The sequence below is a fragment of the Natator depressus genome, chromosome 15, assembly GCF_965152275.1.
Source record: "Natator depressus isolate rNatDep1 chromosome 15, rNatDep2.hap1, whole genome shotgun sequence".
NCBI classification, from domain to species: Eukaryota; Metazoa; Chordata; order Testudines; family Cheloniidae; genus Natator; species Natator depressus.
This window is the reverse complement of record NC_134248.1, coordinates 16,932,047-16,946,396: the sequence shown is the minus strand read 5'-3', so window position 1 is coordinate 16,946,396 and position 14,350 is coordinate 16,932,047. Positions and strand designations below refer to the sequence as shown.

General features: G+C 41.7%; 1 protein-coding gene across 2 annotated transcripts in view; it reads right to left on the bottom strand.

The window, feature by feature from the left end:
- Positions 1-14,350, bottom strand: part of DGCR8 (DGCR8 microprocessor complex subunit) — a 46,684-nt gene that overhangs the window by 14,658 nt on the left and 17,676 nt on the right. For both annotated transcript variants that reach the window (XM_074972382.1, XM_074972383.1), the window contains exons 5-7: positions 13,527-13,809; positions 7,962-8,159; positions 1,133-1,234 (exon numbers count right to left, since the gene is read on the bottom strand). In XM_074972382.1, coding sequence (XP_074828483.1) covers positions 1,133-1,234; positions 7,962-8,159; positions 13,527-13,809 — 583 coding nt within the window. The remainder of the gene's footprint in view (positions 1-1,132; positions 1,235-7,961; positions 8,160-13,526; positions 13,810-14,350) is intronic.

The following is a 14,350-nucleotide window of genomic DNA, read 5'->3' as shown; positions in this document are numbered from 1 at the left end:
CACATGACCGTGGTCATTTTCAGTATCCATTCACATATTTTCAGAGGTCAATTTGTATGTATACAATTCTAATGTTACCAGATTTATGAAGGAACATAATGCCATAATGACAAGACTGATACGGATCAACTTCAACATGAAATACAAGAGCTGTAATGAAGATATTTGAACTTTGACTTGCCAAAGTCAATCCAATTTTTGTGAGCAATAAAATTCAAATTAATGTTAAAAAGTTACTATGGCTATCCCAGCATAAGTGTGTGTTGTGTGTAACATAATAGATAATATATTAAGCGAAACCGTACAATTCTAAAGATCCGTCGACACAGGAATAAAAACCCCACAGTTGGCCTGGGTCAGTTGATTCAGGCTCATAGGGCTCAAGCTGCAGGCTAAAAAATTGTTGTGTAGATGTTCGGGCTTGGGCTGGAGCCCAAACGTCTACACAACAATTTTTCAGCCCGCAGCCTCAGCTCCACGAACCAGAGTCAGGGGATTCAGGCCAGCCACAGTGGTTCCGCAGGTCTTTTATCCCTGTAGAGACACACCTTAAGAAGCATTTCCTAATTAAAAGGTCTACGTTAACTTTAGTATAAGGCCATTTTGGAAATAATTTGTGTTTATTTTTAAAAGAATTCTTTTAACACTAGTCAATTCAATAATACTGCACAACATGCTATTCAACTGGCTGCAAATCAGATCTTCTGGATACTAAGTGACATGAGTAAAATAATCAAACACTACCCTTATGACTGATAGTGTCATACAATAAAAGTTAGGATTACCACATTTCAATAGTGCTTCCTTTTAGATGAAAGTCAAATATATACATTACCTAAATCAGTTTTCATTTTAGAGTATTTTTTCCAGCTCAGAGGAACATAGTAACACTGTTTTTGTAGTGTACACACACACACGTACACACACACACACGTACGTAAGGGAGAGGTAAAAGGAGGCAGAAGATTATGCTACTTTTGTTGTACAAACTAGAATTTGGCCCACAGTATACTCTCAAGATGCTTAGTAGGAAAGTCTCCATTTCTTGCTGCTTTTCAGAATACCCAAGCATTAAAATAAGTATCACTGAACAAAAAGTATTGTGCTGAAGTTAGAATTCATGCAGACTTACCACATTCAAAGAAATTGTAAACAGGGCGGACCTTTAGGACTCGTTGCATATATTCATGCAGTATGCAAACTTCAGACTTCCCATTGGGATTAATAACAAACTCTGGGAAAATAAAGACCTTTCATTTAAGTAATTCCAGGCTTTTGAAAAACGGTCTACAAAAAACAAAAATCCAAAACTGCAAGCTACTGAGATTAAAAATGCCCTGCTTATCAATCATTTATTCAAATGCATGAAACTAAATATTATGATAAATGCAGTTTACTCAAACATGGATTACTAAAACCCCAGAGAATCTATTTTTAAAGGCTTTTTTAAAACAATTACTAAGAAAATAAATCTTAGACCAAGTTCTGAGAAGACTGAAAAATACACTAATTATTGTAACATGCCTATTAAATAAATACTCACTTTTCTGCAGCCACTGAGGTTTCCTGACATCCAATCATAAAACCACAGAAAATGCAGGGTTGGAAGGGACCTTGAGAAGTCACCAAGTCAGCCCCCTGAGCTGTGGCAGGACCAAGTAAAACTAGACTATCCTTGAAAGGTGTTTGCCCAATTTGTTTTTAAAAAACTTTCAATGATAGGGACTCCACAACGTCCTCTAGAAACCTATTCCATAGCTTAACTGGCCTTATAGTTAGAAAGTTTTTCCCTAATATCCAACCTAAATCTCCCTTGCTGCAGATAAAGCCCATTACTTCTTGTCCTACCTTCAGTAAACTTGGAGAACAATTGATCACCGTCCTGTTTATAAACAGCTCTTAACATATTGGAAGGCTTACGTCGCCCCTCAGGCTTCTCTTCTCAAGACTAAACATGCAGTTTTTTCAACCTTTCCTCATAGGTCAGGTTCACTAAATCTTTTATCATTTTTATCCTTTTATCTTCTAGACTTTTTCCAATTTTTCCACATCCTTCCTCAACTGTGGTGCCCATAACTGGACACAATACTTCAGCTGAGGCCTCACAGTGCAGAGTAGAGTGGGACAATTACCTCCTGTGTCTAACATACAACACTCCTGTTAATACATCCCAGAATCAGATTAGCCTTTTTGCAGCTGCATCACACTGACTACTCATTCAGTTTGTGGTTCACTATAACCCCCAGATCCTTTTCAGCAATACCACCACCTAGACAGTTATATTCCCCATTTTGTAGTCGTGCATTTGATTTCTCCTTCCTATCAGACTCTAGCACCTCAAAACGACCACAGAAAAGTTATTGTCTCATAGCAAGATAAAATGGGTTATGTATGAATCTGTTCCTTTCCCTGGTGGGCGTAGGCTTCAAATCCAGCTCATGAAAGTGAAAAGAGCTTGTCCTATCCCAGAGAAATGTGCCAGCAAGACCTGCCAGGTCCAACTGTAAGGCTGCACTTATTCCCATGGGAAGAAGCAGCATATTTCTCCACAGTGGAGAGAACTGTTTGCTGGACCCAAAAGACAAAATACACTATCCCTGAACTATCCTAGAAAGGGAGATCACATTTGATTCTAGCCAAAAAAGGACTTTTGTTTGTTAATCATCCCCTGAAACAAAGGAACTGCTTCATTTATACCCACTGAAGCAAACTGCTTTAGTGTCACCACCATGAAGGGACTGTTTGTTTAATCATGCTGGAGCTAGAGAAACTGTATTTTACTAGAAAACAATGAAGTATTACATTAAATAAAAAGGCAGAAGGAACTAAGACAACCAACCATTTACAGAAAGTCTGACCAATAAAGTAATCCTGTTAACCTGATACAAGCATGGTGTCCTGGTATTTTTTGGGGATGTGAAGCCTGCCAAATTAAGATGACAAGATGCCTGATGATGCAGCCCCACAATGGCCCAGGATTCTGAGACCAATCAAATCAGAATTTAGAAGGACTGGATCCAACTCTTAAAGGGATGTGTAAGTTGATTTTTTTAAAACTAACTTCAGAAGTTCAAGTTTCTCATAAAACACACACAGGCTTGTTGTTAAATTTCTTTTTCTTTCTTTCTTTTTTTCTAAAATGTTTTCTCTGCTCCCCTGCTGTTTATCATTTTTTTTCAGCAAAGCTGAAAGTAGGTGGACCCAAAAGCAATATGTACACACACTCAGGCCAGTCCTTCCCATCTGCTCTACGTGCATAGGCCTGCCTTCTGCCTATTCAGTTTCATCTTTGCTGCCGCAATTACTAGTAAACACCCCTTTCCAGGTTCTTAGAAGACCATACACAAGCTCTACCCTGTGCAGTACATGTATGATCTCACCACATTAATGCAGGAGATGTTAGGATATAAGTGACTAGTCAAAGTGCTGTCAAATACACAAAGCAAAACAGTTTTCTCTTGATGGGAGAAAGGAATGACAACTGGAACACTGCTCAGGACCAAGGAGTCAAAATAGGCGCTTGGGGGGGTCCCAGGCGAGGGCTTGTGGACTGGCAAAACCCCGGCTCCGACTACTTCCTCCTATGGGATCTATGCCCCTTTCTGGGGTAGTCCCACTGTCTCAGGGGAGGGAAAGGCTGCATAAACATGTACTGTGGATGATACTGCTGCTGCTGACCACCAACATAATGGCCCCTCTGCACTGCTGGCATGTACACTCCCAAAGATCAAAGGGTAGCCTAGGAGTCCTTGAAGGAGTGCAGAGTCTCATCAGCCTTGTCCGAAAACAGTGCTTGACATCAAAGGGCAAATCCTTTATGGCCTACTGCACTTTGGGAGCAATGCCCAAATTCTGCAGCCAGGAAACCCTTCTCATGATCATTGCCTAGACCATCACTGTGGCTGAAGTATCTTAGCTACCAAGCAGCCTTCACTGACAAATGCCTGAAATTCTGCTCTTGAGGCTTCAGGCAGCCTGTCTGCAAACTTAAGACATAGCTGTACTTGAAACAGCAAAACCTGCTGGTTAGCAATTTACCCCTGCAAGGAAAACGAAGTGTAAATCTTCTTGCCCTTAAGTCAATTTGTTTAGAGTCCTTTTCCTTGAGAGTGGATTTAAACCTGTCTTGTTCACCATGGTTTTGACCAGTGAATCTGAGGCCAGATGGGAGTGAAAATTCAAATCTTTGCACCAGAACAAAGTAGCGCTTCTCCATGTGCTTTATCACAGGTGGTACTGAAGTTAACATGCTCTAGAGGACCTTAACAATGTGTTCTTTGAGCCGGCTAATAGGAAGGACGACTCTCCCAGGCGCAGTTGGCTGTAGGATATCCACTAACTTGTGGATGTTCTCCTTCATGAACTCCGCTTAGATACCTAGAGAAGCGGCCACTGACTGCAAAAGGTGCTGATACACTTTGAAATACCGAAGTGGAGGAAGAGCCAGGCATCACAGATTCATCCAGGGATGAAGATGAAGCGGTTAACTGTTCTGGATCCTGCTCTAGGACTGAGGGGCCTGCACAGAATGATGCTGGAGGCTTACCAGTGCCTGTGGTGGATCGACAGTCAATGCCACAGATCTGGTCAGTGATCTTGCCTTTGGGCGAGATGAGGAGGAGTAGCACCTCCTCTTCTCCTGGAGGCTACTGGTATGGATAGGCCCTTGGTAGCCTGTAGATGCAAGGCCAGGGACCCCCAACCTGATAGTAAGAAGAGCGCTGATCCTGGTACCCAGAGCACTCCATGAACAGCCCCTAGACGCCAAAGAGTTCCAGGCTTCAGGGGATAAAGATGGAGCAAGCCCTGAGGGTGCGAGCAACTGGTCTGACTAGTGAGTCCATAGCCCAGAATGATGAGGAAGCTGGCGCTGATGGTGGAAATGGTACCAGAGGCACCAAGTATGCCTTCATTGTTTCGGTACTGGAAGCGGTATTGATCCTGAAGACAGTAGCCATGCCAAAGGAACTGATAGTGCTGATGCGCAGGGCGGTGACTGCTACCAGGGTAACATCGGTGACACCAGTTGCAGGAGTGCCAAAGACATTCCTGGTGCTGGGGAGCTCCCTTGCACCAAGCCTTGCACCAGCCTCTCTTCCAATGACTGTAAAAGGGAATCCTCAGTGTACAGTGTTGACAGACTCAGAGGTTCAGCTGCCTGCCCAGTCAACAGGGCTATCAAAGCCACAGCCCTGTTAAAGTTGTGGACCAAGGGTTAGGTTGGGACAAAGGCAGAGGAGGTCCGTTGCTGCCTGAGACACTGCCGACGCAGAAACAGCTGGTGCTAGTCACCTCATCGGTACCAGACGCAACAGATGCCCGGGGACTGGAAACAGAGTCAATGCTATGGGGGTCTCTGATCTCCTTGCATGGTACTGGGGTGCGGTTGATGGGACCTGCTCCAACCCATGCATTGGCATTCACCCTGTGCCAATCTGCCCTCCTTCTGGGGCATGCAGAGGAGTCCCCATGCAACCTGGAGCTGCCTCAGGTCAGTCCTATGCAACCTTTATCTCAGCACACTCAACAGGGCAGGACTCCTCCATCTCTTTGGAGGGTGCCAGTTCCTGGATACGAGCAGCAGCACACTCAGAAAGTGATGGCAACCTCTGATCTGACAAGGGCCTCATCACTGAAGCAGGCCAAATGGCCTGTTTGAGCTGTTGCTGCTTCAGACAAAGATCCCTCACCACCTGTGTCAGTTTGGTCAATGATCTGCAAATTGAACACCACTCCTTGATAGGGGCTGTGCCTAGGCACAGCAAGTATCACATGTGGGGATCGTTGTTGAGGATCACCCGCCCACGCCCCCCCCCCCCCCCCCCCACACAATGGACAATGTTTAAACTCTGGTGAAGGCATCACCAGGGAAATACTTAAATTACAGCTAACGCTAAATCAAACTAAACTATACTAACCAATTTATTTGAGCATAAGCTTTCGTGAGCTACAGCTCACTTCATCGGATGCATACTGTGGAAAGTGTAGAAGATCTTTTTATACACACAAAGCATGAAAAAATACCTCCCCTCACCCCACTCTCCTGCTGGTAATAGCTTATCTAAAGCGATCACTCTCCTTACAATAACCCTATTCCTCCCCCCCCCCCCCCCCCAGACGTTCTTGTTAAACCCTGGATTTGTGCTGGAAATGGCCCACCTTGATTATCATACACATTGTAAGGAGAGTGGTCACTTTAGATAAGCTATTACCAGCAGGAGAGTGGGGTGGGGGGAGGTATTTTTTCATGCTGTGTGTGTATAAAAAGATCTTCTACACTTTCCACAGTATGCATCCGATGAAGTGAGCTGTAGCTCATGAAAGCTTATGCTCAAATAAATTGGTTAGTCTCTAAGGTGCCACAAGTACTCCTTTTCTTTTTGCGAATACAGATTAACACGGCTGCTACTCTGAAACCTAAACTATACTAATTAACTATATACAACTAGAAAAATCACTAAAATAGAGGGATTGTGAGGCGAAAGCCATACATAGCTCAAACTGCAGCCATGGATGGTAAGAAGGAACTCTTACCTCTATGGGTACTGTTAGAGAAAATTCTCTGGTTCTGGCATGCTGGACGTGTACACACCCGAAGGGAATACATGGCTGCATCTACTCAAAGAAAACTGTGCGCCATATTAAGGCAACAGTTTACAACATCTCTTCCACTAATATTTTATGTATATGTTTGGCCCATCCTTACGTCTCTTGAACTATTTCTGGCAAGCACAGAGTACAAATTAGTTTTTTTTAAAATGAGTTATTTTTAAGTTGGTTTCAGAAATGCATCATATGCTATTTCTCTCCTGACAAAAACAGATACTTAAAATGTGGCATCATCTGGCTATAACAAAAATATTCTACAATTTCAGCTCTGCCACAGCACTTATGACCTGAAATAAGGTTAGAAGTCAATCAAAATCCTCCCTTGTAGAATTCTGTTTTACTTTATTTGCAAGTGCAGGAGTTGCAGGCAACAGAAAAGAACTTGGAAAAGCTAGTCCTTTTACAAGGAGATCCGCAGTTATTTCCCTTATAGCATAAGAAAAGGCTTCACCACCTATGTCCAAAGCAACCAGTATAAATTAAATTAGAGCATATCCTACAATCTTTCCTAAGTCAAGCAGAGTCTTCCATGCAGGACAGCAGGCTCATTAGCCTTTAGTGTGTTGTAAGATTCCCAGCTACTGCAGCCAAAGTGCTCAATGCGTTTTTGGATGCTGTCAGAAAAGTAGGTACCATCTATTATTAAGTTCAATACGGCTGAAAGAACCATTCTTTAGAACTTACTGCTCAGTATGACGCAAATTTAAATTGCAAAATAAATATCATTACATCATATAGCATAAGAGCATTATAAACCTAGAGCAGTAGAAAAGGAATGACTGAGCAAAAAAGATAAAGGTCTTAAGGACGAATTACAAACACCCTATTACCTGTAACTGGTGATTTTTAAACAAAAAAATGTTTTTAAAAAAATTATTGTCATTAACTGATTCAGAACAGAGGCTGTGAAGATGACATTTCATTAATGATTCACAATGTAAGCAAAAATGTGTACCTTCTACACAATGTTTTCTATAGTAAATATGACAGGTTTCAGAGTAGCAGCTGTGTTAGTCTGTATCCGCAAAAAGAAAAAGGAGGACATGTGGCACCTTAGAGACTAACAAATTTATTTGAGCATAAGCTGTAGCTCACGAAAGCTTATGCTCAAATAAAATTCTTAGTCTCTAAGGTGCCACAAGTCCTCCTTTTCTTTTTATAGTAAATGTGTTTTGACAATACTTTTTCCAATGACCATAGTAGGTACAAAAACAGAACCAAGACTATAAACTTCCAGTACTTCCTAAAATCATGGGACCATATAGAAATCAACACTTTCCATACTTTAAGTCAAATTTAATATTGGAAAATGACAAATTTCAAAATTCTAACTCCAACTCGATGAAACTTACCTTTCTTTGTAGGTGCATCTTGCACAGACAAGGTAATGAGTTTCTGATTGGCTGGCAGAATAGGCCGCTCAGACTCCGCCTGCTTCCGCTTCATTTCACGGTTGAACTGTCGTCTCTCAGCCCAGGTTCTGAATTTTTTTACGGTAACTTGTTCAAAATCAAAACGCTTTTCAAGGTAGTGTCTAAAATCCTCAAGGTCTATGAAAAATAATCAAATCCAGTTATTCCTATACTTCACCATGCAAGAGACCTGCCTGTGGACTCTCAAGAGCAAGATTAATGAAAAACTGCATGTAATTCATTTGTACAGTCACTCATTCCTGTCTTTTATTACATGTGCAACTGTTGTACCTTTGCCAAAAAAAGACTAACCCTGCATTGTGTCCAACACTTAATATTTTATATATTTCAATGACAGTGCAATTTTGTTGGTTCCCAAGGCTTTACAAAACTTTCTCAAAACATAATTTCTATACTTGTTCCTATTATATTTATTCAAGTCTATTTTTAATGTAAAAACAATTTTCACCTTAGTCTCTTTTTAAAAAGAAGTTTTACAAATCGCCATCCTTGATTAGGCACAACAACTGGTCAAGCAGGTCTTAAACAAAGAAATGTGTATTTACCTCAATTTACATATAAGTAGTAAGCAAGGTCCTTGAGACAGCAAGAGAGAGAGAGAGAAGGCAAACCTGCACTTTAGCAAACAGCAGCATGAAACCTCTTTCACAACAAGACCCCATATCTCCATCTCCACAGCTGGTAGGAACTTTATCTAGGGATAACCCTCAGGAAAATGCATTTCAAAGGGTGACAACTATAAAAGGGAAGGGCAAGCACACCACTGTTCTCTCTCCCTACCCATCTCTCTCTTTTCCACCTAAGACTACAAAAGAAACAGCATATGGACTTTGGAAGCAGATACTGACTTGAAAATTTGGTCAGCAGTGTCACTGGGAATCTGTGGTAAGAATTTTACCTTGAACCAATCTAGTTTATGTTTAGAAAGTGTTTTATCTTTCTTTCTCTTGTAACCATTTCTGACTTTAATGCCTTATACCTGTACTCATTTGAAATCTTTATAGTTAAATAAACTTGTTTTATTCTTTAATCAAAACTAATCACGGGTTGAACTGTACAGGAATCTCCATTTATGGTGGCAAGCTGTTATATATTGATCCCCTTAGAGAGGAAATGAACCTAATATATCTGGACTGTCTAGTAGAGTATGTGCGTATGTTGGGTTCGCCCTGCAATTAGTAACCAAGGCTGTTAGATGCCAAAGTGTGGCTGGTGTTTTTGGACAGGCTGCTGGGGTCAGAGTTGCTGGACTAGGATTTTGTCTATACACAGCCACTTGGGCTGTAAACCTGTATGCCATTTGTGAGGAGCCCAGGTTGAGAGCTACAGCAGCAAAGCATTGTGAGACACCCCAAAGTTTCAGGGCTGGGGTGACAGCCCCTCACTGGTCTGGATTGCACCCCAGAATGTCATCATATGTACCTCAGTTTTTAGTTCAAAAGGAGAGTGGTAGGGAGAATCAGTAGAAAACAGAACAATGACAAAGGTAAGTTTCCTCCAGAGAGAATACCAATGCTTCTTAAGAGAAGGGGGAGGGACAAAGGGGAGGAGACTATTAATGGGAAATGCTTGCCATTCTGGCTCCTGCCAGATTAACAGGATTGAATTTTCCCCAGGCCACAGCCTAGGGACACTAAATTGTTAAAAACCCCTTGCTACAGAGGAAGGAAGGGAGCACCTGCTGGAAGAGCGACTGACAAAGAAATGCAGAGAATGCAGCAACTCACTATTTCTCCCAGCCCAGAAGTAATAATACCATCACCTAGCTTTTATAGCATTTTTCATCAGTATTTCTTAAAGTACTTTACAAAGGAAGTCAGTATCATTATCCTTATTTTTACAGAGGCACAAAGAGGTGAAATGACTTGCCTAAGGTTACCAGTGGCAGAGCCAGGAACAAGCCCTGAGCCCCAGTCCAGTGTTTTAACCACTGGGCTGAGTGGAACTTACCAAAAAAATTCAAGGAAAGGAAAAAGTTTTAGGTAGGACCTTGGCGTATAGGCTTTTTGTTCTTTCATTTCTCTTCTTGTTATATTCCTCTGAATGAATAAACAGTACGTTTTGATAGAACTCTTGAGTCATTTTAATTTGATGGTGGTCATAGGCCCCTGGAGAGACACTTTCTTGCAGGTGCCAAATACAGTTGGGCCAGTCACGTTTACACAGTTGGGAAATAGGGAGACTGTAATCCAGAGATCGAGTCCAAGAGTGGCTGAACCACAGTATTCCACCCCTGAGAGGTGCAGGAAGCCAAGCATGCAACCTGAGGGGGGGCTGTTGAAAGGGTCTGCAAAGGGCTCTAAAATGCAGTTCGCCATGTAACTGTAAAAGCAAGCTTTTTTATTTTATTCTCTGCTGATGCCCTGGACGTTTTTAAGATACAATCACCACCTTCATCCACAATCTCTACACTATTGCAGCATAGAGGTTCTCTCTACAGTTCAGTTTTCTTTGTTTGTCGGCTGGGCAGCCACTTCATTTAGCACAAACTACATCAGCACTATGTACTTCTTACCAGGAAGCATCAATAAAATGGCAGCTCACTGAAAGACCATCGGAACAGTTCACAACATTGAAAATACTAAACAGGTATTTCTTAAAGATACTTTGGGAAAAAAGTTGAGCTTAAGTTCATGTATTCTTAGTTAGTTAGTACACTATTCCATATTATTAGAAATAATCTGCATTTTTCCCATAGTTCTGTACTAACCTTAAGTTTTCAAACAAGTCTAAAAAGGAACTCATTTTAAACTTGTTGCTTAAGAAATTTACAGAGCCTATCTTAGGCTGTGTCTACACTAGCACTTTTGCTGGTACAACTTTTGTTGGTCATGGGTGTGGGAAAAAACAACAAAACACAAAACAATCCCCCTGACCAACAAGTTTCCCTAACAAAAGTGCTGGTGTGGACAGCGCTATGTTGGCAGGAAACACTCTCCCACCAACATAGCTATCCTCGCTTGTTGGTGGTGGTTTAATTATGCCAGTGGAAGATCTCTCCCACTGGCATAGAGTGGCTACATGGGAGACCTTACAGCGGTGCAGTTGCAGCAGTACAGCTGTGCCACTGTAAGATCTCTAGTGTAGACATAGCCTTAGGCTTTGTCTACACTACCCTGCTTTTAGCAACACGGCTGTGCTGTCACAGCCGTGCCGCTAAAAGGCACGCAGTGTATCTGCTGTTTGTCAGCAGGAGAAAGCTGTCCTGCAGACCAAAGACTTCCACTCCCTCCCCCCGAGTGGCAGCTGTGGTGCTGTTCACACCGGCGATTTTGCCAATGAAGTTTTGCCGACGAAGTTGCAGTGTAGACAAAGCCTTAGTCCATTCACTGCAACATCTTGACTAATTAAACTACTACCATGAGGCTCTATTTTAACCATTATTCACACTCCTGTCACCTAGAGCAGTGCTACTCAAAGTGGTGGTCCGTGGATCGCTGCCGGTCCGCAAGCCATCGGCTGCCGGTCTGCAAGCACACTGGAAGAAAAAAATTGCCGGTCCCCCACATCAGATAGCTTGAGAAGCACCGACCTAGAGGACACCTCTAGTGCACTATACACATGACTATACCATGAGACAATCTGGCAGCTGATGCCAGTGCACATTGTGGCCAACTCCTTATTAAGCACGACGACATAGAGAGAACACTTTACTCTGGTACTCCATAATCTCCACTGGCTGCCTTTTAGCTTCTGGATAGAGTTTAAGGTGTTCATTTTAATCTATAAACATGAAACAATTTAAGACTTGGTTACTTGAGGCACAGCCCCTCCTCCTGTCTGGGATACTGTTGCAGATGCAATTAGTGGAAACAACAGAGTTCCTGTCCCCTCAAGATGTATTAAAAAAGGATGTAGTAGGAAAGCTCCTAGCAGGGTGTTTTCTAATGATGAATTCCAAATACGCTCTCCTGTTTGCTCTGTCAGAACATGAATTGTTAGCTTTCCAGTAACACCAAACAACCCGTATGTTACTTCCTGGATTTTAGAGGAGGGGCAGGCTGCTGGAATATGTACAGAGAATAGTAAAGGCTTATTGTGGATATTGCTTTTGTTTGGAAGTATTATTCATAGATATTTAGGTCAGAAGGGACCATTATGATCATCTAGTCTGACCTCCTGCACAATGAAGGCCACAGAATTTCACCCACCACTCCTGCAAAAAACCTCTCACTTATGTCTGTGCTATTGAAGTCCTCAAATCGTGGTTTAAAGACTTCAAGGAGCAGAGAATCCTCCAGCAAGTGACCCGTGCCCCATGCTACAGAGGAAGGCGAAAAACCTCCAGGGCCTCTTCCAATCTGCCCTGGAGGAAAATTCCTTCCCGACCCCAAATATGGCTATCAGCTAACCCCTGAGCATATGGGCAAGATTCATCAGCCAGATACTACAGAAAATTCTTTCCTGGGTAACTCAGATCCCACCCCATCCAATATCCCATCACAGGCCATTGGGCCTATTTACCATGAATATTTAATTACCAAAAACATGTTATCCCACCATACCATCTCCTCCATAAACTTATCGAGTTTAATCTTAAAGCCAGATAGATCTTTTGCCCCCACTGCTTCCCTTGGATTCCCTTATCTATGATTCCCCAATTCTATGACGACTTATATGGTCAATCTATTTAATCTTTAACATAAAAAGTCATAGTCTAAAGCCCAGGGTAAGCTTCAAATTTAAAAGACAACGCAGACCACTGGTAGCCTATGAACCACAGTAGTATTTCTAAGAAACAGCAATATACATTAATTAACCAACCAAGGTAAATCACTGACAAAGCTCATAATGAGGCTTGATCAGAAGTTGGCAGGGAAGGGATTCAGACCCGTCTTCATAGTTTTTGTACCAATGTAGTCTATTTCAGTTATGGGTGTAATTTTCTGTTTTGTTAAAAAAAATGGTTAAAGCAATAGAACCACTAGTGGGCATGCAATTATATTGGTCTAGCTTACTCCCCTGAATATATATGAATAAGCTATACTAGTTTAACTGCATGCTGTGCCTCAAGAAAACAGGTTGCAAACCAGTATAGTTAAATCAGTACAGAAAATTTGTGTGTGTAGACAATTCCTCAGATGGGTATGGGAATAATACTTTACAAAAGGATGACCCAAATGGTGGTAGTATTTATTTATTCTATAATTTAAGTCTCCTCTAAATAGTCCTTAAATGCATAAAATACAAGTTTACAGTACTATATTCTGATAATTCTCAAATTTCTATTTCTAAAAGATCCTTTCATGTTGACCATCAGCACTCCTCAAAAATACTCCACAGTTACATACCTCCATTCACTGAGGATCAAATTGCTTTACTGAAGTGGGTATGTATCCCGCCCCTTTTGCAGATGAGGAACTGAAGCAGAGAGAAATGTGATGGCTTGCCCAAAGTCAAGCAGTGAATCAGGAATAAAATCTAGGAATCTTGACTGCCAATCCCCTCCTCTAACAAGTAGTAGGCATGGCTTTCAGCACTTACCTACAGATTCATCTCTACACACTTCAACTTTGGCCTTAACTTGTCCTAAGGCTCCTGGTGCTGCATCACCCCCTGAAGGCTCTCTCTCATCTAAAGGCCCAGAATCAGCAGCAGTCGAATCTGGCTCCTCTGTTTGGCAGTCCAGGTCTGAAGACTTGTCTATGTGCTTTATAGGCGATACTTCCCCATTTGGGGTTATGTCATTGTTTTGTTCCCTTTCCTCATTGTCCTTCATTTTCTTGTAATGCAGACAGGGAATGCTACTCAAGGGAGGATCATGTTTCTAGAAGTACAATTATACAAGAATATATAAGTTTAGGGACCATGAAAAGACAAATCTAGTCAGTTTCAAGATGCATTAGCAGTAGTGGTTATACTAGAAATCTACACTAACCGTCTCTCAATCCGCCCAACATTTTTAAAGTCACATTTTCTGATTTTTAAGTGCTCCTCTGCCCCCTGCTGCCCTATGGAGAATGCAAGCAAGTAAAAAAAGAATAACTATGAGAGAGAAGAAACAATGAAACTGACTACAAAGTGCTGTCAAATGAACAAACAGTTGCAGACAGTATTGTTGTAATCATATTAGTCCCAGAATATTAGTACTTCAATCACCTTGTCTGTCTATCTGAAATTCAGAGTTGATAAATGCACATTAGAAAACATAATCCCAACTATACATATAAAATGATGGGTCTAACTTAGCTGTTGCCACTCAAGAAAGATCTTGGAATCATTGTGGACTGTTCTCTGAAAACATCCACTCAATGTGCTGTGGCAGTCAAAAAAACTAACAACGTTGGGAATCTTTAGGAAAGGGATAG